Here is a 25,396-nt window from a genome sequence, read left to right as displayed (position 1 = left end):
TTTCGTATGAGACGGGGCATTTTGTTCTAGATTACTTTCTACTCATGTACAGTCAAAATCTCCATGAATCACAATAGTTTCATTTGATATACATCCAAATCTGTTTCCTTTTGGATTCAATTCTTCTTAGGCAGGTAGTTGATGGTTGGTTCTAGCATTAAGTTTCTTTCAAAGTTACAGCATCAACGGAGTCCGAAAGGAAAACAATATATCAGAGTTTGTAGATAACACTTAAGTTTATTAGATGGAAATACGGTTGGAAGGGAATCCCTTTTAGGCAAGTGCACTGGGAAAGACGGCATTCTTGGCAATGGGCTGGTTGGACCTGCGCACGATCCGTATGTAACCCTGCTCGCCCCACGTCTCCCCGAAAGAGTTCAGGCAGCGCCAGTAGTCCAGGTTGGAGTCCACGTCGTGGTCGTAGCCCACTACCACCAGGAACTGCGAGCTCTTCGGGTTGGTCAGGGCCCGCGTCTCCTGCACATAGACGCCACTGGAGTACTGCATGAATCCAAAGGTCGCCGGATTGTACTCCACAATGACGGGGAATCCATTCGACACGTAACGCATTACGGCGGCATCGTCGTTGTCGGCCACCGTGGAATAGCTGGCCAACTTCACGCCCACCGACACGGAGGACGGGGGCTGGCACATACCAGGCGTTTTCAGGGTATTGTTATTCGGATAGTCCACCTCCGGATACAGATACGCATCCGTCAGCTGGGTGAGATAGTTGAGGGCAGCCAGGGGCGTCTGGGTGCTGCATCCGGTGCCCATGCCCGCACAGTCCAGCAGCTGCTGGGCGGACAACGACGAGGGCAGCGGATTGGCCGTCTGCACAGCGTTCATGATCTCCACGGCCTTGGCGGTGGCATAGGCCCAACTGCTGCTGCAGTTCACGCCCTGATCCTCCACAGCTACGGTGAGTCCAAAGTCCGTGATGATGTCAAAGGTGGCGGCCGCCGCCTGACTGGTGGGCGGATCACTGGCCGCCGAGGTCACCGTGCTGACTGCCTTGGGCAGCAGGGCTGCGAACTGGATCAGCCGGATGTCCGAGAACTGATTGATCGCCTCGCGGAAGCTGGTGCGATTCCTATCCGCCTGGGCATTGTGCTGGGCCACCTGGTTGCGGTTGTATATGAAGTAGTAGTTGGCGAAGTTGCGGGCCGAGGTCGAGGCATATGTCTTGTTGAAGTCATCCTATGAACAGAAGGAGTAGAATTTCATGACTAAGACATCATATTAGACCTAAAATTGTAGGAATATTGTACTGTAATATCGTACACAACATTTGCAATTCTTTTCAGTGCTACAAGATACAAGGTACAATTAACTAAAAAGACCTCGTACAATAATGGCTTCCGGAATGATATTTAAATCCCATACGGACTCCGTTTAAGCAGCAGCCTACATACCTCGTAAGTTTGAAAGTCCACTAGATCCTGGCCATGATTAAAGGCCCATCCACTCTGGGTGGTTAGTAGAAGACAGCAAAGTAGCAACTTAAAGATGAACATCACGAAACCCAAAATCCGCACCAACTAATGCCGCAAGAACGATGGAACGATCTTTTATAGGCACCGGCAACTCTCCTTCTGATTGCAAACGCAAATAGAAGCTTACCCATAGCGACTTACTTTCGCAAGAAAAGTGCAAATAGATTTCTACGAGGCCTTGAATTCGCACTTGGCCTACAGCACTCCAGCGTAGTGGTATTACTCGTAGTATCCATATTCCGGGTGGGTCTTCTCGATAAGCCCCTGTTAGATGGAAAAGTCGGGGTGCGCTTTGTTTGCCCAATAAACTTGTCAAATGCCCCGTTTCGTATCGCTGCGATTCGCTGGGTTCTCGTATCTCTGTTAATTCGAAATCCCCACTGGCCCAGTTCAGAACTATCCAAGCCCATGCCCATGGAGTATCGTAAACGCCTCTCTAATGCCAACTTATCGTCTAGTTATGATGTTTTGTCTTCTGCGCAGCCATGACTAATCACAGTCATACTTTGTGGCGTCCATAAAAGTTGCAACACCGTTGATAGATATATAGAAACGTAGATAGATAGATAGGTAGATAGGCCCGTTTGAAGTGTTGGCCAAATTGCTGTAAGCCAAGTGCTAAATGAGTCGTTTGGCAATTTCCATCGCGGCAGTCTGGCACATTTACATTCGAAGTAGTAATGCGGCATCATCCTGAAGCTCTGCAAATAGGTAAACCCATTTGGGATACTGGCAGTCAATGAACTTTTTAGCAAACTTACTAACATATTCGATCACAAATCTGTTAATTGAAATGCAAATAATGGGTCTCCAATTCATAACTAATCTTTATGGTTTCATTTCAATTTATAGTTATTTGAAGTCAGTTATGGTTTCACTCATACTTAAACTTAAACTTAAACTTAGCTTGAAGCTTGTCAGAAAAACAAAAGATATAGTAATACAAAGTATTTAAAGATGCCCACATTAATGCAGTAACGAAAGACACTTTCCTCACTGCATTCAAATTGGTAACTTCTGCAACTAATTGTGGGATGCGTGAAACCAGTGGAATCCGTTCCATTAATTATGAACTATTTAAAAACATGTTTGACTATTTTCTCTTTCGTTTCAAATGACTTAATATGCAATTGGGCAATAGGCAATTACTATGCAGGCATAAAATAAATGAGACACCTATAGACCCATAAACCAGATGGCCAGTCGAAATGAAGATGAATATGCTATTCGGTATTAAAAAAGTTTCAAATTGGTGGCCCATCCAGTTTTGGCCAGGTGTCCCACCATCCAACTCCAGGCCCTATAAAACCGAGGTGTGCGGGTCGAGCGCCGCTTATAATCTCGCCGGTCTTCGAGTCTTCAAGTCAGCATCTTCGAATAGATTTGTGAACGCGGAAGGTGTTCGAACATTTCTCCCAGATACCCATAAAAGGTGATTAAGTCGAGGTGATTATCATCATATTGTGAAGTGCGTGTGTGTTTTCGATTCATAAAGCATCGCTGAAGACAAGAGAACTGCAATTGCAATTAAAGCGTACATTCGAGTTGGAATTTGCGTACAAAAAGGGGAATCCATCGCCTTTCACCAGGCACAGCATGCGATCAGTATTTATGGCATCGAAAGTGAAATTTTAGCCTGCGGTTGCCCCATCTAAATCTAGATTTGATTTTGATTTATTTGGGCCCTCGGTGAAGCCAGTTTGGGCTGGGGAAATAAAAGGAGAGACGAGGCCGCCAAATCATTCATATGTCGAAATTCAGCCGAATCGAATGCTTGCACTAATGTAATTATGCTAAGCATATGCAAATCAGCTTATTCAACCAGTAATTATTCACGTGTCATCGGTGGTCGAATTCGCAAACCAGACCGGAAAAACGAACATCGAATGCTCTGCTGGTTTGAAAAGTCAATTAAACTTGGCTAGATCGAATAAAGTTGAGAAATTAAGACACGACCAAATACAGAGGATGATTAATTACCTATTAACGCGATTGCTGACAGAAGCAAATAATCAGCGGGATAGAAAAAACCATAATAATAATTTGTTACTTGTTCAATCGTTCATTATGTTGTTGTTCAGCTTAGAAACCATGTTGATTTCTGCATAAGCGATCATTAAATGGTTTCAAAAACATTTTGCTTAAACAAAAAATTAACGACTGTGTTAATTTTATGTTGGTTTTTCCCAGAAATTGCATTTAGTTAAGTAACGCAAAAAGATGATGTGATAGGTTCATGCATAATTTCTGAGCACAGCATTCATAAATACAAATTAAGGGTGCATGAGGACACTCCACTGAATATTTACCAAAAACCATAAACTGGATGAATTTAATGAATGAATTTTAAAATCGAGTCAACGAATGGATTTTAGTGTTCCACACGTGTGGCCTGTTTCCAAATGGTGTGAAATTTATGAATATGTCCATGTATAATAGATTCCTCCCATGAGTTGCAGAGCTATAAGAAACGCCACGATCTGCAGGGCAGGTTGCCTCGATTGGAGGTGAATGGACGGGCCAAGTTGGCCAGCGATTAACGTTGACAGATGTGGCAAGGAAAGGGGTCGCGGGATGGGCATGGTGTAACTATGTGTTGGCCAAGTGGTTACCTAACACTTTCCACTCTCTCTCTCTGCTGTCCACCGTTCCAGATGCGGATGTGCTCACCGATGTGGCTGCAGATGGCGCTGGGACTGGCCCTGCTGGGTGCTGTGTCATTGCAGCAACTGCAGTCGTTCCCCAAGCTCTGCGATGTGCAAAACTTCGACGACTTCCTCCGGCAGACGGGCAAGGTGTACTCCGATGAGGAGCGGGTCTATCGCGAGAGTATCTTCGCGGCCAAGATGTCGCTCATCACGCTGAGCAACAAGAACGCCGACAACGGCGTGGCTGGATTCCGGCTGGGCGTGAACCCGCTGGCTGACATGACCAAGAAGGAGATAGCCACCTTGCTGGGCTCTAAGATCTCCGAATTCGGCGAGTAAGTAGCACCTTTTGATCTAGCAGATCCAGAGTTCAGGGGCAGTCTCATTTGTTCATCAACGAATTTTCACCCAGCTTATAGCATTCAAACGGGTTTAGGAACTGTCGTCACATGATTTGTAACATTACGTAGGTGCCGATCGTTTTGGCCGGTTATGCCAATTAAGAGTAAAGAATTATGAGTTAAAAATTCCGACTATTGGTTCCCAAAACTATGAACCAAATGGGTGGAAACAAACAAAACCCTTCCATATAACGCTAATTTATTACTCACTATACGATGAGGCACCATAACAAAAGTTTCATTTTTCGGTTGTTTATCATAGGTGTAGGTATTTATTTACTATCAAACTGAGAACCGTATCACACACAATTCTTTATGATAATTAGACAAGTTCTGATTTTACTTATTTAATTCAATCTTTAGAAAAAAGAATTACTAAAATGTATGTACATATTAACTTGCAGGAGATACACGAATGGCCATGTCAACTTTGTGACTCCGGCGAGGAATCCGGCGAGTGCCAATCTGCCGGAGATGTTCGATTGGCGCGAGAAGGGAGGAGTGACGCCGCCCGGATACCAGGGTGTGGGATGCGGTGCCTGCTGGTCGTTCGCCACCACGGGAGCCCTCGAGGGTCATCTATTCCGGCGGACTGGAGTGCTGGCCTCGCTGTCGCAGCAGAATCTGGTGGACTGTGCCGATGACTACGGCAACATGGGATGCGATGGTGGCTTCCAGGAGTACGGTTTCGAGTATATTCGCGATCACGGCGTAACGCTGGCCAACAAGTATCCGTACACGCAGGCGGAGATGCAGTGCCGCCAGAACGAAACCGCCGGCCGCCCACCGCGTGAGAGTCTGGTGAAGATTCGCGACTATGCCACCATTACGCCGGGTGATGAGGAGAAGATGAAGGAGGTGATCGCCACGCTGGGTCCACTGGCCTGCTCCATGAACGCGGACACCATCTCCTTTGAGCAGTACAGTGGTGGAATCTACGAGGACGAGGAGTGCAACCAGGGCGAGCTGAACCACTCGGTCACCGTGGTGGGCTATGGAACGGAGAACGGACGCGACTACTGGATCATCAAGAACTCCTACTCCCAGAATTGGGGCGAGGGCGGCTTTATGCGCCTCCCCCGCAATGCAGGTGGATTCTGCGGCATCGCCAGCGAGTGCAGCTACCCCATTCTGTAGGCCCCAACTACGCCGTGCAGTTAGATATATAGTATAGCCAATTACAAACCACGAATTTATAACTTTGTTACTGTAGTCGTAAGCTTTGTGCTCAGCCCACAACGATTCCATGAGTCAGGCGGTAAATAAATGAAACAAGTGCCTTATTGGTTTGCGTTGAGTTTTTGGAAAATTACAGGAAAATAATACTTGATTTTCGGAAAAAGTTTAGTTTTGAGAAAGATGTTCTTCATGAAGTGCGTGGGAAATAGCTGATGAAACTAATAAATTTCAATTTGGCAAAGTGGATAGCACTTGAACAATGCACACACAACCGCACAGGGTTTTGTAATCAATGAAAGATCTACAAAAAACAAGAGAGCGCTAAGGCGGGTGCCACGACTATTGTATACCCGTTACTCAGATAAATTAGCAAGCAGTGTATCGTAAGTGTACGCCAATACCCGGTGATATGTTATTGACAACGATTTGAATCAAATACTTTTCAACGCATCTAGTATGCCCGTCGACTAATGGGTATAAAAACGAAAACAGGGCTTACGTTTTAAATTAATTTAGTTCAATACTGATGCGAAAAAGCATAAGCCAATTATAGCAGTTTTTTCAGTGGGTGGACAAGGTCACGTACATGCAGTTACTCTTTAGAAAGATCCAATTTTAAGAGAAAAGAGAGCCAGGCAAAATTATCGGTGCTCGTTGGAGGCTTTTATTTATGTTTCTCTCCGAATGCAGCTGAGTTTTGAGTACTTGCAGTTATATATGTATGTGTCCCCATATAATTTTCAGCTGTCGCAGCCGGAGCGCAGTACGAGAAGAGATTTCAAGATGAGCTCAGCTCTTATGCTAGCTGTCGTCCCACTGATCCTGCATTTGATGGGCGTGGCTGTGGGCGTACCAGCGAGCACATCACCTGCAATACCGAAACTCAATTCAGAGATTGAGGTGACTACTAAGGAAAGCCCCACTGACTCATCGACAATCACAAGTGAACCCACCTCGGGCTTATCTGCGTTCGAGAAGGAATGCCAGTTTGCTTGGAAAAAGTTCTTGGTAAGCTCTTTAATCATATGATTCCAGGAATAGATTGTTGAAGGAATTTATTTGCATACTCTGAGGTCGATTTTGATGTGCACTACGATAATTACTCCGAACTGCAAAGGCGACGAAAAGTATTCTGCGGGAATTGGCAAAAAGTTAGCGATCACAATTTAAAATACGATTCGGGAGTTGTCAGCTTTAGAAAGGGTATCAACCAGTTCAGCGATCTAACCTTTGAAGAGTGGAAAGAGAAACAAACTCCTAGACTCAAGCCAGAAATCACGGGAGAATCATCAATGGAGGAGAGCGACAAACTGAATGGCCAGGCAGCATGGGAAAAGCTTTTGGTAAGATCAGCCAAGTTGTTCAAGCCAACTTTAATTAATTATGCATGTATGAATTACAGATTGACTTTGGAGAGAATGTGAAGTATGAAAAATGGGCGGAGCCCCTCAAGAAGGATATAAAACAGTTGACGGACCTTTACCTTGAGGATCGACCTAGTCCCGCTCCCGAGATTTTTAAGAAAGAGACCACTATGTCCACCATGTCCAAGATAGCTGAAGATGATATCAAATGCCAAGCAGCTTGGGAGAAGTTTTTGGTAAGATATGGTTGGGAATTTGAAGAAATTGGGTTAAAGTTGCAGTTTTCAATTGCAGATTGACTTTAAGCCGAAATATCAAGATGATAATCAAGCCAAAAAACGTCGAAATATATTTTGCGACAACTGGATTGCGATACAAAAGCACAATGTTCAATTCGATTTGGGAAATATTTCCTTTAAGAAGGGCATAAATCAGTGGAGTGATCTTACCGTAGAAGAGTGGAAAAAGAAACAAAGACCTGCGTTTAATCCAGAGTTTTCTGAGGTTGAAACCACTACAAAAATAGCTAAGGATGTAAAGGAGCAATGTCAGACTGCATGGAAAAAGTTTCTGGTAATATCTGGCTTCCACTTAAAATAGTTAATTAATTAATACATTTAACTTACAGGTTGACTTTAAGGTCAAATACCAAGATGACACAGAAACCGAAAAACGCCGGAATATTTTTTGTGACAACTGGAAGGCGATTCAGGAACACAATGTGCAGTTCGACTTGGGAGTCGAATCTTTCAAGAAGGGCGTAAATCAGTGGAGTGATCTTACTGTAGAGGAGTGGAAAAACAAACAACGACCTAAATTAGCTCCAGAACATTAAAGAGAAGAAGCGACTACAAAAATGAGCAAGCAGAAAAAATTGAAAAAAATTGTTTTATAAAAAGTAAATGGTTAGAAATTGTACGGGGAGTATTCGATTTTGATTTGATTAAATCCAATAATAATAAAATAATCGGATGGGAGATACCAGCACAGACACAATAGTTTATTACTTACCTTTTAAATAAACGCAAAAATATTGCAAGTAAAGTATAGAGAATACTTTACTGTCTTTGGGTTGATTTTTAAAAATATGTATTTATTATTTCTTGAGGGGCTGTCCAGTTGAAAATTTTGTTTGAAGAGTTTATCTATGACATTAGTGTTTCGCAATGTTCAAGCCGATTTTGGGCCGTTTTGGGTTCGCTATTTAAATCGATCATTAGGTTTTAAATGAGTAAGTTTTGTTTTATGTTTCTTTTTCTACCTTTTTTACTTCTTTAGTTTTTTATTTTTTAGTTTTTTATAACGCACACGAACTCTACATGATTAATTTATACTTGTATATTTGCTGAGATCCCTATCTCCTTGTTGCATTTAACAGGGCGCTTCGTATTACACATACAATCCGTAAATATATATAATATATAATATATGTATATGGTATTTAATTTAACAAATACATTTGTAGGTTATCGCAAGTTGCTGCACTAAGTGAACATTTATGTATTATGTAATCAATATGTTTACATTCATTGATATCGATCCGAGTTCTCGTATATCGAAGTGGCCAACACACCCACTATTTCCTGTAGGCGAACCGCTTCCTTACAATGCATAATGGGTATTGTTGGGGCATTTATAGTTACTATACAAATTTTTTGGTAGGGAAGGGGGCAACAGTAGGCCTTGCACGAGCCCTATACCATTTTATTTTGCGAACCATAACTAGAAATATAGTAATTCCTGCAGTAATCTCCCGAGTACTGAATCCCTCACAACAATTCTACGGTTATTGATCTCTTACGGCTTAGAATTTACATATTGTTTGGCGTTTATTGTAGTGGTTGCACTCGTCTGCAGCTCTTTTAACCAAGCATCGACCCTGGCCACAGGTCTATTTGTTGGGTAAATCTCAGATGGTAAATTGGATATGTGGCTTGAGCAGTGGTTCGTATGTCCTTCAGCTACTCGTATTTGCACTGCGTGTGTGTAAATTTATCTAAAAAACATCATGTTTCCCTCTGTCTCGAGCTATTGCCATTGCTAACAAGCTGATTATCGGGGGACCAGGGTCTGGCACAAATCAAATCATATATGTAAGTATATGTATACCATATGGTACGTACACGTAAACACTAAATAACTAACAACGTTGAAAGCGCGGGTTGCATGTATACATATGGGATATATAACTAGTTGTATATCTGTATAATATATTGCAACAAATTTCCACTACAAAAAACTGCACACTCAACTTAAAGGGCTAGCTTACGAGTTATTCGAACTACTCATCCGATCCATCCCACATCGGATATATCCCACATCGGATATCCCGCATAATATCTCCCAATAGCTAAAGCCAGTGCGTGGATTGGTTTCTGCTGCTGCCTGCTTGTTGCATCAATTGTTATTGTTATTGTTTCGGTTACTCTTGTTTATATGTTCGACATCGGTGTATACGGTAAAGCCAACTTGTGTGTTGTAGCTGTTTAGTCGTGTAAATCCTTGCCGGTTGCACTACGAAATCGAGGTGAGTGTGTGCGGACAACGGAGGAGCAAGTGTGTTAATTCCTTAGTAGGTGGGCTGCTGGTACTCCAATCCGGATTGCTGCTGCTCCATGCCTCCTGAGGAATAAGAAAATTCTCACATTAATTAGGTGCCAAATGAGGGGAAATCTTATATTATATTATAATGCTCTAAGGAAGAAGTTAGAATCAGTGCATAACTGACAACTTCGCACTCATGGCTCATATGATTAAGGGTTACATTATATTTGACCATAAACTCACCCTGCTGGGGCTGGCCAAATGGAGAGGCGCTGTACTGGTCGTTGTCGTTGTCCATGGAGTAACCGTAGGCCTGCTGGTGAACCACGTTGGCCGGGTCCGTTTCGAAGGCAGAGGTGAACTCGTCGCCGGCGCCGATCAGGAAACGCTTATAGGCCATCAGGGCGCACAGGGCCTGCAAAAAAGGAGCCAAAAATCAGAAAACTGGTCACTGGCCTAAAAGGACGGACATTTACTAACCCAGCTGACAATGGAGAAAAGGCAGAACCAAATGGCGGTCTTCATGCTTCCAGCTCCGATTCCCAGCGGCGGTGGGGGTGAGGAGCTCCATTGGGACCACAAGTACAAGAAGGCCACGAAGTACATGAAGGTCCAGAAGGCTGTGACGAAGGATTGCCATTAGTTATCAGAGTGTTGTCAGAGGAATATACATGGTCAGAACTTACCCGAGAAACCCATGTCGGCCATGACGTAACGCTTTCTGCTCTTCACCGACGACATCCGTTCGAACAGGAACTCGCCACCCATGAAACCCATGGAGGCCAGGAACCCGAAGACGCCCACCATGTTGCCATACTTGCAGGCCATGCCGTCGCCATTATAGAGGCAGTACTCCTTGCCATCCTTCTCCGTCCAGCCCTCCGAGGATATGCAGCCGAAGACCACCACCGAGAAGAGCTGGAAAATCAAGAGAATTCCCAATGAATGAGGGCGCCCATTAACATTTAATGGTCCTTTTATATGCACACGGAAATGTTGAAGAGCTGAAAACGTCTCAAAGCGCCATTAAATCAACTATATAGCTGTCCTGTTTTAAAAATTTTAATGTATAGTGCCATGTAAATCACTTTTCTGGGTTGTGGATGAATGTGCCAGAAACTTGTTCTAAAAGTATGAACTGATATTTTAACAGCTTTGGTACGTTTACCAACAAGTTCTGCAGACTAAGCTCTTACTTCTTTTTTTGTAAACCAATTGATGGATTTCTGCTTTCAAATCATCATTTTATTATGCTGATATAGTACTCCCACTCTACTATCGATTTTCTCAAGCAGGTGCAACAAACCAGAAGTTCAAGTACACAGACAACGCGGCAGACACATACTTATGTTTGTGACCCAATTTGCGAAATGAAGGCCAAGTTTGGTTTGTTTGGCCAGGAAGAAAAGGGCGGGAATGGTGCTGCAATCGCAGAGTCCTTGGTCAAGAGAGTGGGTAAATATTACGTATACACAAATGGAAAGCAAACCGCCCCCTCGCTTATACCGCTTTCCCACTTCCCTGCTGACGCACATCAAGTCGATGGTAAAATAAAGTCCTAAGCCTAGTGGCCAATTGCCCGGGCACCTTACCACATTTAATTATAAAGCTTTCATGGACGTGAGACTTTTTATAGTCCCTCTGCAGCTGAACACTAAAGCACTCACACCATTTTGTGGCACTATCTCCATATACCCCTCTGCAGCGGAGGGCAAACAAATCGGACTTTTAAGCGCCACTGTGGCAACTTTCACGATTTTCTGGGATTCTGAAATTACGCACGATTTTGCCACATTTACGAGCTAGCATTTAATCGAAATGGCACATAAAGGTCCCGCATTTATAGCGTCAATTTAAAAACAATATTTATAAAAACCAAATTCTATTAAAAGCATTGGAAAAACAGGCAATTATAATGACTGCATCCCCGATTAAAGCTTTTAAGTTGGAGGTTTCATAAATATATAAAAGAAAATTAGATAAATTTTGAAATCAGAAAAGAAAAGAGTAGGCTTACGCAATACGTATGATTTAAACCATCTACATTTCAGCGAAAGCCCAAGGAACATTAAGATACTACACACAAGGACCAAGAAGGACTCGACACTCGCACCAGTTCATGAATTATGCGTGGTGTAAACAGTGTGACAATCGTCATGTGAGTGGCGTGTGCGTCCACAAATCCCAGCGATTCCCCGGACGCAGCTTGTGCGAACCCCAACTCACCCAGCAGAGGGCCCTGATGACCACTTGGGGCTTCATGGCGAACGTGAGGGGGTCGAAGGCGCCGCCAGCCTTGCCGCCCCCGTAGGCGCCACCGTTATTGATGCTGAGTATCTGGTTGAGCATGTCCATGGTGATATGATGGGTATCTGCTGCTCGGGTTGCGCGGCTCAAACGGTTTGCACGGCTTGGTGAGGGGCTCTCCGCTTGGCGTTTTCACTGGCTGTTGTGAAAAATCGAACGCTTCTTGGGTCCGTGGGGCCAAGGGCAAAGTGGGGGCGGCTCACCCACTGCTGTGTGTGTGTATATGTATATATATAGCGTGCGTGGTGTGGGTGGGTGCGCTCGAGTGTCTTCTCGCAGTTATGGATTACGGAACGGAATGACAATCTTTACACACAATATTTGTGTCGTTTGCCCACTCGCTTTTCAAATTCACTTTCCGCTATGCGCGCACACAGACAATACACAGCACTCGCTCGTGTTTCAATCAATGCATAATTGATGAACAAATTTCAAGGGCCTGATTTTCACTTTTACTTTTTGCCAGCTTCGCTCTCAACGCAATTTCGACTGCCAGCGCGCAGGACTCTTGCCAAATAAAAAGTATCTCAGAGCTGCAAGAATCTAAGCGCCTTATCTTGAGGCTCTGTTAATCTAGCGCTTACAGCGTGCTGTTAAGTGCAGCCAGTGTGACCATCCTTGACTTTTAATTCAAATTGGCATTTTCAATTGTGGGGGAAGCACAATAAATTCATTGTTGTAAGGATTCATCTTGCGTTTGGAGCTCATTCAATGGCTGCGTTTCACAGATCGAACATCTGCTGGTGCAACTTCCAGCCAAATCCCTACAAGGAGATACGTCAGAAGATACTAAATTATTGTGCGTTAAATAGCAAAAATGCTTGGAATCTAACTAAATTTCAGGTACGTAATGTTGGTAATGAATCCTATCAAAAACATATAATCATATAATATATTGAATAAATATAAACACAACAGTTGAAAGCATTAAACAGATCAATTCATAATAAAATACATTTAGCCATGTTTGACAAATTCCTAATCTGATATTTAACATAAAACTATAGAGCTCCCAAGACAAATTGCTTAACAATGGATCAAAGGTGCCAAGACACAGCGATAACGAAATCTACGAAATTTGCTGTAATAGCAAGAAAATAAATTCAAGTTTTAGGAAGGAAGAAGATCGTGTCAGGATAGGAAACGAATACTTTTCGTCTGAAATGGAAGGCCAAAGAAATTATGCACCGGAAAATCTAAAGAACAGGAGAAACTCTTCTGAGCTGGGAAGTCAACCCATGATTCCTGGGCAAAGAATTCACCCTTATGCAATACCGATATCAATAGCTAAAGGACCAAGGGCTTCGGAAAATCCCAAGATTCTCTTTACCCGACCCTCCCTTCATTTGAGCTTATCTGACAGCACATCCATTAAGTATGCCACACCAACATTGCTAACCCAACGAGCCAAAAAGCGCGAGGAGCATCGAAAGCTTAAGGAAAACGTCCAAGCTCGGGAGTCCAAAAAGCAGGACTCTATTAAACAAAATCGGACTAATAAACGCAAGGGTGTGGACAAATATCAGCATCAATCTGACTTAAACAAAACATCTCGCCGGGCTCATCAATTGGAAAAGACGGGAGATAATCATTATCGTAGAGCTGTTGAACATCAGACAGTTGAATCAACTCGCGAAATGAAGAAGACGAATTCTATTTCTGAAAATTCAGAGCATGCCCTGCTCAAGCAATTGTCAATAGAAAGGGTATCCAAGAGCAGTTTAAGGAGAACAAGCCAACTGGACACATCCTTGGGTATTTACCGAAAGGTTAAGTTGGGCATCAATAAACGCAAAGGTGTGGACACATTTCAGCAACAATCTGATTTAAATGAAACTCAAAATGCTCGGCGGTCCCTTCGATTGAAAAGGACTAGAGATAATCATTATCGTAAAGCCTTGGAACCCCCGAAACTTGAAACAACTGGCGAAAAGAAGAAGCCGAAGTCATTTTCTGAAAATTCAGAGCAAGCCCTGTTTAAGCAATTTTCCACCGAAAAGGTAACCAAGAGCAATCTAAGGAGAACAAGCAAACTGGACACATCCTTGGGCATTTATCGAAAGGTTAAGCTCGACAATGAAACTCAAATGAGTTCAAAACCTTACAGCCCTATGCTTGGGAAGATAAATGGTGAGCTGTCTAAAAAATTTACGACTCTGAGGAGCACACACGAGCTGAAAGTTCCAGAAGAGCGCCCAAATAAACGTACTTCAGATCGGAGTGAAACTTCAGCTCCGTACTCAGAAACCTTTGATAAAATGCTAAAGGGTAAGGCTAACAAAATTTCAGAGTTTCATCCAATCCTAAGATCATCTAATCGCCTTCATCTTTTATCAACAATGGAAAGTAAGAAAGTGAGAAAAAATCGGAAAAGCAAAACTGCCGTTGTGGGAGCCAAATTTCCGTGGGCCTCCAAGAATAAGGTAAAGGGAAGGCTGAGAACCGAAACAAAGACCTTTGATGAACTGATTAGTGACAGAGATATGAAGATGCCCGAACGTCTTCCTCTTCTGAGGAGCAGGACTTTATTGAGTTCCACGATAAGCATAAAGGAAACAAAAGGACTTAGGAAGTCCAAGCCAAGTAGAAATCTAGAGACCAGTTCTGACTTTCGTGCTTCCGAAACCTACAGAAATTATTCAAAACCATTTCGAACAATGCTAAGGGGCAAGGAAAGGATTACACCGGAGCTAAACCGGGCTTTGACCAGCCACTTTCAAATAAAGCATGACGGGATAACCACTAGTTCGACCTGGATGGACCAGGACCCCATAATGTCTTCGCCACCTTTTGATGAACCGGAAATTTTGCAGACATCCAATAAAATATTAATAACGAAGAAGCCCCACGATATGCGGCCCTCTCACGAAATATCTATTATAAAGAAGCCTGAAATTTGGCAAGCTTTTAGGGAACATTCTGGGGTCAGGGAAAATGAAGTTTTCCAAGATTCTGTTACAGTTCCGTTGGCTCCGAAACTCAAAAAAAGAATTAGTATGTCTCAGCTTAAGAACTCGTACCAATCTAGTACATCAAGTGAGTTTTCATTAGGTTTTCGATCTTCAAAGCATCGCGTGTCCCCTGGCAGGAAGATTAGACTAAAAAAATTTAATTACTATATCCAAAATTCCATGCCAGATCGCAAAATATTAGACCAGATGAACTCGAAGTGTCCCATTTCCTACTTGAAAAGCGATAGAAGCACTTTCTATGGCAGAACACCGAGTCAGACTTCCTCGGATAGGTACCAACAATCTGTAGGATCGATAGTCAGGACTACGGGCATTGCCCAATCCTTGATACCAAAACGGAAGAAAGAGGAGCATAAGGACGATGCCTTGGATGCGGACGAATACTTGTTCGAGTCTTTCCCAGATGACTACGATCCGGTTGATGGCATAAAAAAAACAATGAACGACATCATAGCCAGTGTGGCAAATGAAGAGGGAGTTACCGAGAAAATTGCAGAGAAACCCTATAAGAAATCGCAATCGAAGCGGGGTAAGCACAAGACTAAGACGCATTATCAAGCCCCGGGAGCATTTGACGATCGCCAGAGCATCCTATCGCTGAGGAGGACGAGCCAAGAGGTCAAGACCCGTGAGAGTCAGGCTCTAAGGGATGTGCGTATGCGGGAACAGGTGCGAGAGACTTTTTTTGCCAACGAAAGGGCCTCTGTGCAAGCACGGATTAAAAAGCTAATGCAGGAGGTTGCCATCCGCGAGGACTTTCGACCCAAAAGGAAACCACGGGATTTTGTGACTGAAAATATCGTCAGGCTAAGAAATATCCAACCGACTAAAGGATCTAACGCGTTGGAGAAGGGTAAGCCGCAAAGGAAGTACCCCTCTTTGATTAGGATATTAGCACCCCACGAAAACCCCGTAAATCTGCCAAGGGTTCCCAAGACTCCGGAGCTTAATATTTCGAAACCCATAAGAATACGTCTATACTCCGACAAAATCTGGAGGGACCAGATGGCTACTTATCAATCAGGAATTAAGAAACCCTCTCCAGATGCTAAAGTTTGTCGCTTAAGTGAAAGGAAAAAATGTGATTGCTACCTATGCAAATTGCTTTTAAAGGGTAAGTTACTCGATTTTCTGGGTCTATCTTAATAAATAGTTGAACTCCTTTTAGGCAAGCATCAGCGAGAACCACACTTTATTCAGAAAGCAAAGGTCCAAAAGCGTCGATTAGAACTTCGTTCGTATTATCTTGAATTACGAAAAAGGGAACGGGAAAGAGAGATTTGTTGCCCTTAGATATTCTGAAATATCAATTTCTATATTGTAATCTTAGAAACGAATATTAATCTTTGGGAAGTCGTGAGACAGAGATCTGTATACCTTATGATTGTCCTTAGATTAATGTTTTATTCTAAGAATATTTTTAATTTGTTAGCCATATGATAACATGTTTTAAGCAATAAATGACATATTTGTGTAGCGATCCACCAGCCTTTGAAGGACTAGTTTAGTTTTCTAATTTTTCAGTTTTAATACAACAAAATTCCCCTTTGAGATGAATATTTTAAGTGCTTTGAAGATAAAAAAGCTCAACTTGCAAAATACCTGCACCTCCTATTACGACTTTTTGGCGTGTGAACACAACTGTCTGGATTCATTGAGGTGCTCAACTGTGGCTCGCGATCCGCCTTCCCAGCAGGATCTTAAGCGAGCTCCCAAAGTGGGCAGAAGTGGAGTGCAGTACTTCGATGTGGATGACAAGGCGGCGCAGTGGTATCTCGACACCCGACGATCCGCAGCCGAAAGAAAGCCATGCAAGAGGAGGTTCTGCTTCAGGTTTCATGTGCCCATTCGCCATGCCGTTCGTCGAAAGGATAAGGCGGCGACTTACGCCCTTCCAGGGCGTCGGGTCTCCCCCGAGTTCCTCAGCCTCCTTAGGCAGCACCACGCCAGGATGCGGGGTCTGGAGAAGCTGCCGCGAAAGTGCCGGTCACGCAAGCCCAGCTTCTCCTACTACAAGTACGATGCGGCGGGTAAGAGCCGGCACATGCGACCTGGCATCTCCACAGCTGCACCTGTAGAATTTCCTTGCACCAATGTGGACTGCATTCGTCACCGGATTTGCTCATGTCCGCCGAAAAAGGGAATTCCCCCACAGGAGGATTCCAATCCTCCTGTATCCAACACAAAGCCCAGAAGGAAGCGGTACTCACCTTTTGCTAAAGAGAAAGCAGCTGTTTTAGTGAAAAAAGATGAAAATGGAGCTAAGGATAACCTAAAGGCAAAGGACGACCAGCCTAGGTCTAGGTTGCACAGAATTTATGCGAGCAATCCATCCTTAAAACCCCCGGAAGCTAATCAAGAGCCCCCTAGACCAATTGCATCGAAATCACAACCTAGTTTGAATCCCATAGAAAGTTGTCCTTGCTCTATGGAACAGCCTTATCCACGGCCGAAATCCAGTGTTCCACCCATATGTGCCGGTAAAAATGTTATGCCCAAAAGGATTCGAGATCCTCGCTGCATTGAGTACGAGAATAGGCCTTTCTTTAAAGCCATTAAGGGAACTACCCACGGATCCCGAAATGGAAGTAAGAAACCAAGAAAGCGTAGTGAAAAGAACTGCTGTGAAGATCATAGTAAGACTCAAGCAGATGCCCAGGAAGATTCGCCCTCAGAGAACACATTCTATGCATCCGTCTCCAATCATCAGGAACTTGGTCTGCAACATCGTCAGCGACCCGACCTCCATGATCAGAACGATATTGAAATCCCGCCAAATCGTCAAGTGAATAGCCTCGGCTATAGAGGTTTCATTCATCGCTCCGAAAAGCAGAAACTTATTGATCGGGGCTGTGCTCCAATCCCGAAGTGCAAGAGGAGTAAGCCACCACCATATTGCTACCTCTGGTCCGCCGTCGATCCGGATATTCGAAAGGCGGAGAAGCGTCGTCTCGCGGAAAATAATTGGTGCCAGCGACAAATGTTTCCAGACAGTAAACCTTACTCCTACTACTGGTCCACAACCAATCCGGATGTAAGAAGCCAAGTGAAGCGCCAATTGAAGGAGGCTGACAGAAGGCGCAATTGTGGGGTGCCTCGAAGAAGAATCCAACCACCCATATGCAGTCGGGATTATCCAGATGAAGATGAGGATATATGTACCTGCAGTAGATCCACAGTCCATCAGTTCTTTGAGAACACCAGCTTAGATTCTTTTGATCACCAGAATCATTTATCTTGTTCTCGTGTCAAGAAACATAAGTCATTTGGCATACACAGTAGAAGTCGGAAAGGAGCACCAAATGACAGTTCATTTGACTGGGAAGACGATCATTCCACAAGCAAAATACGTCCAAGATGTCCAGGACTCATCTCAAGAAGGTTATCTACAGATTCAGATGGACATCTCTTGAAGAAACCACGCCTGCTGCCTAGACTACATGCATTTGCCAAGCGATTTCTCTGGTCAGGATCCAAAGCAATTGAGTTCAAGTCCAACCAATCGGGAAACGGAAGACCTAGGCATACCACCCGGTCTATAAGTATCAGGAAAGGTAAATCCAATGAAAGAGAACCTTCTGATCTGGAGCATCAAAATGATAACCAAAGTGTAATGTGCAACCAAACCAACTCTTCAGACAGAAAAATCCTCTTCAGGGATCAGACCAGTAAGCAGGATATACGGGGACCAAAAGATCCCAAGATATGGTCCAAAAAAGGAAAGAAAAGTGTAAGAGCCAATTCAAGACGAAATTCCAATTCACCACGTCTCTCAGACTCAGAAATCGTAACGTACAGAAGGAGTACCAACTCCTCCTTTGGGCTACCATCCTGTTCCAGACGATCTCCAAGAGCCAAGAATTACCAGATGTCCCAAGAAAAGATGTCGTTATGTAATGGAAGATGTTCGTCAGACAGTTGCAGTCATTGGAGCAGCCACTCAAGTGATTGTCTAACCACTGAACCACGGCAGCCATCTTCCTGTCAAGTTCCTCATCCTTTGGTGTCCCGAGCCCAGCGGGAGTGGGAGGAACATCGGGAGCGTAAGAGGGCTAAGCGACATGTAGAGAAATGCAGACCATGCACGGATTACTTACTCACCTCACGGCCAACCGAGCCACAAGCTCGGGTCATTCGTCGAGGAGTAGTTACATATCGAAACAATGAGTTTACCACGGAACTAAGTGATCCCTGCGTGATTGAACCAGAGGAAAAACGTTTTCGATTTACAGAACATTGTCGCATGCACAGGGATAACAACTATTCGCGGTCACGAAAAAAACGACACTCCGCTCGATGTTGTGATGATTCCGATGCCTCCAGACACAAAATTCCACACTCTTCGAGAAGGATGCGGGGAGGCATAGATTTGTATAATATAGAGTATTCTTCACGGAGGCAAAGCTACACAGCGCACACCTTTCCAAAAAGCTTGCCTTTCAAACTCGAAAGCAACCAGAGGGGTCATTCCCCAAAGCCATGGAAGTCATCCAAGCACTTGTTTTGTTTCGACTAAAAGTAGGACAAACGGTCAAGCAAGCCGACTGTCAAGTGGCCATACCATGTTTATAGCAATGGATTACCACATGACAGCGGACTAGCATGTCACAAATACTAATGGTAAAATATAAGACATTGTTCATTTTCAAATTATCACGATTAAGGTTTTAATTGCGTGGAAACAACGGTTTTTTGTAGATATTATAAATGCAAAGCTGGCTGGGAGGGATTAGGGTTACATCCCCTTTTACTCGTTGGTAAACTTGGCTGGGCGCTTCTCGGCGAAGGCGGTCATGCCCTCCTTGCGATCGGCCTATTCGATGTCAGAAAATAAAACAGATTAGATAGTGTTAGGCAGATATTAAAACGTGAACTTACCGTGGAGAACGTGGCATGGAAGGTGCGACGCTCGAACTTCAGGCCCTCCTGGAGAGTGGTCTCATAAGCAGTGTTAACGGCCTCCTTGCACAGCTGCACAATCAGATTGGAGTGGGTGCCGATCTTCTCGCCCAGCTTGACGGCCTCGCCCAGCAACTGGTCGGCGGGCACCACTTTGCTGGCCAGACCCAGCTTCTCAGCCTCCTGGGCGCCAATCATGTTGCCGGTGAGGCACATCTCCATGGCCTTAGACTTGCCAACAACGCGGGTCAGACGCTGGGTGCCACCGGCTCCGGGAATGGTGCCCAAGGCAATCTCGGGCTGTCCAAACTTGGCCTTGTCACCGGCATAGATGATGTCGCACATCATGGCCAGCTCACAGCCACCGCCCAAGGCGTAGCCATTCACGGCAGCAATGATGGGCTTCTGGGTGCGGGCCACCTCGGTCCAGTCGTTCAAGAAGTTGCCCTGGATGCACTGCGAGTAGGTGTTGCCCACCATCTCCTTGATATCGGCGCCGGCGGCAAAGGCCTTCTCGCTGCCCGTCAAAACGATGGCGGAGATGCTCTTATCCTTGCTGAATTGCTGCAATGCGGTGGACAGCTCCTTCATCAGGCCATTGCAGAGGGCATTCAGGGCCTTGGGGCGGTTCAGGGTGATCACGGCCACGTTCTTGCTCTCGCCGGCCACTTCGGTCTTGATGTACTCCCAGTTCTTGGTCGCTGAAAAGAGATGGCATCATAAATGAGGTGATCTTATGTTACGCAATCAATGTTTATTTGCTTGGAAAAGTACGAGATATCAGGCAGAAACCGGCATTTGATATCTTGCTTTTCCGGCTTAGGGTGGAGCTGGGCATCAATAGCGTGGACTTTGATCCCCCCTAAACCCGCACATACTTACAGGAGCTGCTGAAGCGGGTGGCCACCTGTGGCTGGCGGGCGGCTGCCTGCAGGACGCCCTGGGCACGGGTGGCGAAGATCTTAGCAATGTTGGCCATTTTCAAGGGTACTCTGAGCCGGCTGCAAGTGCAATTCGTTATCTAATCGGTTGCGGTATCTCTGGCATGGAGCCACTCTAGAACTTAGGGTACTTACGCTGCGAAGCACTGGAGCAATATTGGCGCTTCGTGGGATGGTGTGACCGCGTTTGCTTCCAGCAGAAAGGCCATTATTTCACTGTTTCGGTCACAGTTTCAGTCGCAGCAACAAGTGGTTTCCCCTTTACAGCTGTTAAAGCAAACATATTGTTAACAGGTGAAATTATAGGCTTGACCACCATAATTTACAACAAAAATACATAATTATGATGTTTTTAAAATCGTTTACATATATATATTTACAATATATAATTGCTATTGAATTTATCTCTAAATTTATAAATACATTTATATTTATTTTTAAAACATTAGAACGGACTTTTAACGACATTATTTACTTAACATAAACCCCGAGTTTTTAAAATTACCAGTATGTTTAGCCACAACTCAGTTGGTAAAAAAATAAGTGATCACAATTCTGGCTTTGTAAACTTATATCCCTAAACCTTTCGTATGGCAGTTGGCTCGGGAAGATTGCTGTTGGTCTCCACCAGCCAAATGTGCTCCTCGCGTTGCCTTCTAGTGCCATTTTCCCGGCGAACCCGCCAAATTAGAAAAACCAATACCACGATAAGGCAGCAGAATAATACTATCACCAAACTAAAAATGTACGCTTGGGGTGCTAAAAGTAAATGCAATAAATTAATATAAATTAAGGGTAAATTAGTTGGTATACTTACTTTCACAGTAGGGAAACTTTCTAGCCCACAAAGCGTCCTGGCAAATGTTCTGGTTGTCCCCTTTAAGCCTGTGCTCCGCCGGGCAGTCGTAGTAGATACGGGTGCCATTGGCTACTCTTGATCCCGCGGTGAGGATTGCCTGTGTGAAATGCCTAACAATCACGTTCGGCAGTTGTGGAACCACGCACTCCTCGTTCTCCTGAATGGGATTTGCTTGTGGTGGCTTCCGTGTCATAGCAACTCTGGGAATTATGCTATTGATGGCACTTTTCGTGGTAGTACTTGTCGTTGAACTGATCGTTGTAGTTGGTATGACAACGCCCTCGCAAAGGGACTCCAGCTCATCATCTCCATCCCGGCAATCGCGGATGCCATCGCACAACTTGGAGTAGGGCATGCATTGTCCAGAGGAGCAGTACATCTCCCAGTTGTCGCAGTTAGCCTGCTGCATCTGGGCTCGGCACAGCCATCCCTGCTCATCCGATCCATCCACGCAGTCCTGGACGCCATCGCAAACAGCTGTGCTGGCTATGCACGCTCCGTAGTTGCAGCGGAACGCATATCCCGGACACCAGACCTTCCCACACATGGCAGCCGTCTCATCGGAGCCGTCCAAGCAGTTGGCGGTGCCATCACACAGCTGGTCCAGTTGGATACAGTCGCCTCCGCCGCAACGATGCCCACAGCTCGTGGCGTTTGGCAATGACGAGCAAATGGCTATCGCAAAGGAGAGAAAAATCACCAGCTGAATGGATAGATTCTGATGCGCTTCGAACATTCTGAATGGGTTACAATCAACAGACTGCCGGCTCCATGGGGCAGTTAAGGGTATTATTACGGGAGCAGTCCAAACCAGTTTGATGATGATATGACGATAGCTGTGCATAAGTGTCTGTCATGGGCTTTTCTGAGCGGCAGTATTTTTAGCATGTATCAATGGCCGAGCTTATCTTGTTTTTAGATAATCCTATCAAATGGATATTCCATAATTGTATCCAACTACCATTGGTTGTTCACATTTTATCTTCCGCCATAAATGAAACTTTTCCATTTTCCCTTTACTAAAAAGTATCGACATCCGGAAATGTTTAACATATTTGTGGTTACGATCATAAAGCCAGAGAATAGAGAATAGTAAGTTTTCTATGCATCTTTCAGTTTACTAAACAGATTGAAAAATGTTCTACCTTCTTGAATAAAGTAAAAGGACTTTTGTGGTATAAAACTTGTATATTCTTTTCTTTATTCATATGTTTGTTCATAGTTCTTATTGCTTTTCAACTGCATATTTTACATTATTTCTCTGGTGAGTTATGTTAGTTATGTTAGTACGAATAACGTGCTTTTGTTTATAATAGAACGTGGTAACTATAAATAAAAGCTTATGGTTAGTTGGGTACAAATACAGCTCGGAGTTGGCTGGCCGGAAACAAAAAACTGCAAATACTTGAAGTAACCTTAAGTAACACGTCAAATGCTTTCCAACAAGGAAAGTCTTGTTATTTCTTGTGCGCAGATGGCGGCGGTGTGCCGTAAAACTTCCGCTTCTTAATGGTACCGCCTTTGAAGGGAGTTGCTGTGAAAAATATAATAATTAGAATAATGCAACGAATGAACTCATTAAGAACCTACCATATAGCGAAAGTAAGTCATTTTTGTTGCTGGGCACCCGCTTGATGACTGTGGCCGGCGTTCTTGTCGGATCTATAACGATATATTGCTCCCAGAACGAAACGGGCAGCTCAAGGAGTGCCTTCATCACCTGCTTTTGTGTGAAAACTTCCGTGTAGATTGCATGCTGGTCGGGATCTGGTGTAGAGTAGCCCACAATAGTGGGGCCAAAGATGAGCGAGATGTTATCGATCGGCATTAGCACGACCGGGCACTGGGCAATTCGCTGGAAGTGCAGTATGAGGAAGGCCAGCGTATCCCTATTGGCTTGAGGTAGCTGCTTCACCGACTTGACCAGCATATCCTGTGATGTTTTGGTGTCAGGGTTCTGGACAGCGTTGGCGAAATCCTTCCACTGGCTGGTTGGAATAAGAGGCTCTGTTAGGGACCTCAGGAAATCCTTGACGCAACAGCACAGCACGTAGATATCCGTGTTGCCCAAATGAGGAGTGGCCTTGCCTCGCAAGAACTGCTCCTTGAGGGCCTTGTACTCCCGCTCCGACGAGGACAATCGATAGAGGCCTACCTCGGTAAGCCCGCGGGCCTCAATCTCGTTTACACAGTGCACAACTAGTGCCGGGATCATGGGTGCAATGGATGGTGCAAAGTCTGAGACATAGCCAGTCATGGTTTTCGTTGTGGGTGTTCCCGTTTGTGGCACACAGCTAACGGTGAGCAGATACCGGCAGTCAATGTGACAGCGCACTGGACAATCCCGACATCTCAGGCCAACGGCCCCAAACCGTATACTAAAAAGTATAAAGTATTTAATGAGTAAAAAACGTTCTTGGAACAGAACTTGATTAATGCCTACCGTTTCTGGCACTGGACGCAATTGTCGCCACGCAAGAATGTCTTCTGACTGAACGTGTGGTTTCTCATCAGCGGACGGTGCTGCAGAGGAGTTCCGGATTCAGCGATCACATGAGGTGCCATCGCATTTACCGGCGTCAGCGGCGGTGCTGTAGGCTCCTTAAGGACCGATCGCCGTGGCGTCGAGGACAGTCCGTCGACGATCCTCTCGTTACCGCCAATCACGGGCAGCGACTCAATAGTCGACTCAGCTCGAATCACGCCCTGTCCATCCTGGGGAATGGTGACTTTGGTAGTGGCACAAAAGCGCTCAGCGCCTTGACCCACGTCCACCGTGTGTTGCTCCACTCCGATTCCGACGCCAGAGCGCCGCGACTTACCGGTGGTTGGTGTATTACCGGACATACTGCCATTGAGTCCTGTACTCAATCGCGATCTCTTGTTTCCGACGCTAGGAATCTGGTTCTTGGGCAGCGAGGGACGATGCTCCCGCCAAGATTTTGATGTGCGCACATCGAGGAAGTCATCCTCGGAGTGTGTAATAGACAAATCTGACAGCAACGATCCGGTGGAGTTAATGTCGCCATAGGACTTGTCCTCACGTACGGCATTCAGGGACTTGCGCTTCCGCGACGAGGGCAGTGTGTGCAGAAAGGCCAGCTTGTCGCGGGTCTCGTTGTTCAGATTGCGTTCGTGACGCAGCAGATCCGCCACAGCCATGATCTTGCTCTCCATTGCATCCCGTTCGTGTTCCGCCTGGCGACGCGCCTTGATCTCCATATCGATGATGCGGCGTGCGTGAAAGAGCTTGCCCTCCAGGTCGCCCATTTTGGTCAGCGACTTGTCCAGCTCGTTTTGGATCCTGGCCGTTTCGGCCGCATAGCCCGCGCACTTTTCGTGGTACTGCTCGAACATGCGCAGGAACCGCAGGAACTCTATATGGAATACAAACATCATGTAGGGCTTCATTCGCCTCGCCAGTGCTCCGTTTTACTCACCCTCCTCGGCAGTTCCATCGGTAAGCACTTGCATGCATCGTCGCAGATCATCAAAGGACGCCAAGGCGGAAAGCGCCATTTTCGCTAAACTGCGTATTTCTGAGGATCGATTGTTACTCGCAGGGACTGCCTGCACACGGGCTGCTACGATTCAACTTCGAATTCTACAGAAAATCACTACTATTTTCCCAAAATAACGAGTGGCATGCGGAGCACGCTGCAAAGGACGCGCTGAATTTTTTCAAGTTCCGTTGTTTTCAAATTGACGCCATCAGCGCAGTGTGACCGTTGGTGGGTTGCTCGAAATAACAGTAAGGTAGTCATGTAAAAGAAAATATCGGTATGA

The 25,396-nt window shown here is 44.9% G+C and overlaps 9 protein-coding genes across 10 annotated transcripts; 4 read left to right on the top strand and 5 right to left on the bottom strand.

Annotated features, from left to right (window-relative positions):
* Positions 1–217: 217 nt before the first annotated feature.
* Positions 218–1,570, bottom strand: LOC6529906 (zingipain-1). Its single transcript, XM_002090827.3, has 2 exons — positions 1,416–1,570; positions 218–1,200 (listed from the first exon to the last, which is right to left on the bottom strand). The coding sequence occupies exons 1-2, from the start codon at positions 1,515–1,517 to the stop codon at positions 274–276; spliced, it is 1,029 nt and encodes a 342-aa protein (XP_002090863.1). The 5' UTR covers positions 1,518–1,570; the 3' UTR covers positions 218–273.
* A 1,256-nt stretch (positions 1,571–2,826) lies between these two features.
* LOC6529905 (procathepsin L) lies at positions 2,827–5,828 on the top strand. 2 transcript variants are annotated; one of them, XM_002090826.4, is made up of 3 exons: positions 2,827–2,928; positions 4,151–4,479; positions 4,950–5,828. In XM_002090826.4, the coding sequence occupies exons 2-3, from the start codon at positions 4,151–4,153 to the stop codon at positions 5,680–5,682; spliced, it is 1,062 nt and encodes a 353-aa protein (XP_002090862.1). In that variant the 5' UTR covers positions 2,827–2,928; the 3' UTR covers positions 5,683–5,828. The 2 variants fall into 2 exon arrangements, with proteins under 2 accessions (XP_002090862.1, XP_039228696.1); XM_039372762.2 differs by having other exon boundaries at positions 2,835–2,942.
* Positions 5,829–6,471: 643 nt separating this feature from the next.
* Positions 6,472–8,079, top strand: LOC6529904. Its single transcript, XM_002090825.4, is given in 5 exon segments — positions 6,472–6,732; positions 6,798–7,137; positions 7,140–7,324; positions 7,383–7,661; positions 7,717–8,079. Coding segments are annotated over 5 exon segments (1,296 nt in total). The 5' UTR covers positions 6,472–6,507; the 3' UTR covers positions 7,984–8,079.
* An 81-nt stretch (positions 8,080–8,160) lies between these two features.
* Positions 8,161–12,447, bottom strand: LOC6529903 (synaptogyrin). The gene is made up of 5 exons (XM_002090824.3): positions 11,859–12,447; positions 10,319–10,550; positions 10,113–10,252; positions 9,876–10,047; positions 8,161–9,710 (listed from the first exon to the last, which is right to left on the bottom strand). Exons 1-5 carry the CDS (start codon positions 11,985–11,987, stop codon positions 9,658–9,660), a joined length of 726 nt encoding a protein of 241 aa, XP_002090860.1. The 5' UTR covers positions 11,988–12,447; the 3' UTR covers positions 8,161–9,657.
* Positions 12,448–12,523: 76 nt separating this feature from the next.
* LOC6529902 lies at positions 12,524–16,391 on the top strand. Its single transcript, XM_002090823.3, has 3 exons — positions 12,524–12,782; positions 12,947–16,025; positions 16,080–16,391. Exons 1-3 carry the CDS (start codon positions 12,651–12,653, stop codon positions 16,202–16,204), a joined length of 3,336 nt encoding a protein of 1,111 aa, XP_002090859.2. The 5' UTR covers positions 12,524–12,650; the 3' UTR covers positions 16,205–16,391.
* On the top strand, positions 16,389–19,564 carry LOC6529901. Its single transcript, XM_002090822.3, has one exon. The coding sequence runs from the start codon at positions 16,464–16,466 to the stop codon at positions 19,425–19,427; it is 2,964 nt and encodes a 987-aa protein (XP_002090858.1). The 5' UTR covers positions 16,389–16,463; the 3' UTR covers positions 19,428–19,564.
* On the bottom strand, positions 19,554–20,971 carry LOC6529900 (probable enoyl-CoA hydratase, mitochondrial). Its single transcript, XM_002090821.3, has 4 exons — positions 20,887–20,971; positions 20,693–20,811; positions 19,790–20,511; positions 19,554–19,724 (listed from the first exon to the last, which is right to left on the bottom strand). The coding sequence occupies exons 1-4, from the start codon at positions 20,958–20,960 to the stop codon at positions 19,659–19,661; spliced, it is 981 nt and encodes a 326-aa protein (XP_002090857.2). The 5' UTR covers positions 20,961–20,971; the 3' UTR covers positions 19,554–19,658.
* A 233-nt stretch (positions 20,972–21,204) lies between these two features.
* LOC6529899 (modular serine protease) lies at positions 21,205–22,713 on the bottom strand. The gene is made up of 2 exons (XM_002090820.4): positions 21,569–22,713; positions 21,205–21,510 (listed from the first exon to the last, which is right to left on the bottom strand). Exons 1-2 carry the CDS (start codon positions 22,452–22,454, stop codon positions 21,329–21,331), a joined length of 1,068 nt encoding a protein of 355 aa, XP_002090856.2. The 5' UTR covers positions 22,455–22,713; the 3' UTR covers positions 21,205–21,328.
* Positions 22,714–22,778: 65 nt separating this feature from the next.
* Positions 22,779–25,330, bottom strand: LOC6529898 (rac GTPase-activating protein 1). Its single transcript, XM_002090819.4, has 4 exons — positions 25,051–25,330; positions 24,054–24,987; positions 23,201–23,988; positions 22,779–23,144 (listed from the first exon to the last, which is right to left on the bottom strand). Exons 1-4 carry the CDS (start codon positions 25,127–25,129, stop codon positions 23,068–23,070), a joined length of 1,878 nt encoding a protein of 625 aa, XP_002090855.1. The 5' UTR covers positions 25,130–25,330; the 3' UTR covers positions 22,779–23,067.
* Between the last annotated feature and the right edge of the window lie 66 nt (positions 25,331–25,396).

The sequence above is a fragment of the Drosophila yakuba genome, chromosome 2R (assembly GCF_016746365.2).
Source record: "Drosophila yakuba strain Tai18E2 chromosome 2R, Prin_Dyak_Tai18E2_2.1, whole genome shotgun sequence".
In the NCBI taxonomy this organism is placed as follows: Eukaryota; Metazoa; Arthropoda; class Insecta; order Diptera; family Drosophilidae; genus Drosophila; species Drosophila yakuba.
This window is presented reverse-complemented; position numbering and strand designations above follow the sequence as displayed.

Coding starts and splice junctions, on each gene's coding strand:
- LOC6529899 (XM_002090820.4), bottom strand. CDS start 22,454: ATGCACAGCTATCGTCATATCATCATCAAACTGGTTTGGACTGCTCCC. Junction 21,511..21,568: donor AAAGTTTCCCTACTGTGAAA/GTAAGTATACCA, acceptor ATTTACTTTTAG/CACCCCAAGCGTACATTTTT.
- LOC6529905 (XM_002090826.4), top strand. CDS start 4,151: ATGCGGATGTGCTCACCGATGTGGCTGCAGATGGCGCTGGGACTGGCC. Junction 4,480..4,949: donor AAGATCTCCGAATTCGGCGA/GTAAGTAGCACC, acceptor ATTAACTTGCAG/GAGATACACGAATGGCCATG.
- LOC6529903 (XM_002090824.3), bottom strand. CDS start 11,987: ATGGACATGCTCAACCAGATACTCAGCATCAATAACGGTGGCGCCTAC. Junction 10,253..10,318: donor GGCCGACATGGGTTTCTCGG/GTAAGTTCTGAC, acceptor CCTTCGTCACAG/CCTTCTGGACCTTCATGTAC. Junction 10,048..10,112: donor TTTTCTCCATTGTCAGCTGG/GTTAGTAAATGT, acceptor CCTTTTTTGCAG/GCCCTGTGCGCCCTGATGGC.
- LOC6529902 (XM_002090823.3), top strand. CDS start 12,651: ATGGCTGCGTTTCACAGATCGAACATCTGCTGGTGCAACTTCCAGCCA. Junction 12,783..12,946: donor GGAATCTAACTAAATTTCAG/GTACGTAATGTT, acceptor ATAAAACTATAG/AGCTCCCAAGACAAATTGCT. Junction 16,026..16,079: donor ATGCAAATTGCTTTTAAAGG/GTAAGTTACTCG, acceptor AACTCCTTTTAG/GCAAGCATCAGCGAGAACCA.
- LOC6529898 (XM_002090819.4), bottom strand. CDS start 25,129: ATGGCGCTTTCCGCCTTGGCGTCCTTTGATGATCTGCGACGATGCATG. Junction 24,988..25,050: donor CGATGGAACTGCCGAGGAGG/GTGAGTAAAACG, acceptor TATTCCATATAG/AGTTCCTGCGGTTCCTGCGC. Junction 23,989..24,053: donor TGCGTCCAGTGCCAGAAACG/GTAGGCATTAAT, acceptor TATACTTTTTAG/TATACGGTTTGGGGCCGTTG.
- LOC6529906 (XM_002090827.3), bottom strand. CDS start 1,517: ATGTTCATCTTTAAGTTGCTACTTTGCTGTCTTCTACTAACCACCCAG. Junction 1,201..1,415: donor TGGACTTTCAAACTTACGAG/GTATGTAGGCTG, acceptor TTCTGTTCATAG/GATGACTTCAACAAGACATA.
- LOC6529900 (XM_002090821.3), bottom strand. CDS start 20,960: ATGGCCTTTCTGCTGGAAGCAAACGCGGTCACACCATCCCACGAAGCG. Junction 20,512..20,692: donor CACCCGCTTCAGCAGCTCCT/GTAAGTATGTGC, acceptor ATCTCTTTTCAG/CGACCAAGAACTGGGAGTAC. Junction 19,725..19,789: donor TCCATGCCACGTTCTCCACG/GTAAGTTCACGT, acceptor GACATCGAATAG/GCCGATCGCAAGGAGGGCAT.
- LOC6529901 (XM_002090822.3), top strand. CDS start 16,464: ATGAATATTTTAAGTGCTTTGAAGATAAAAAAGCTCAACTTGCAAAAT.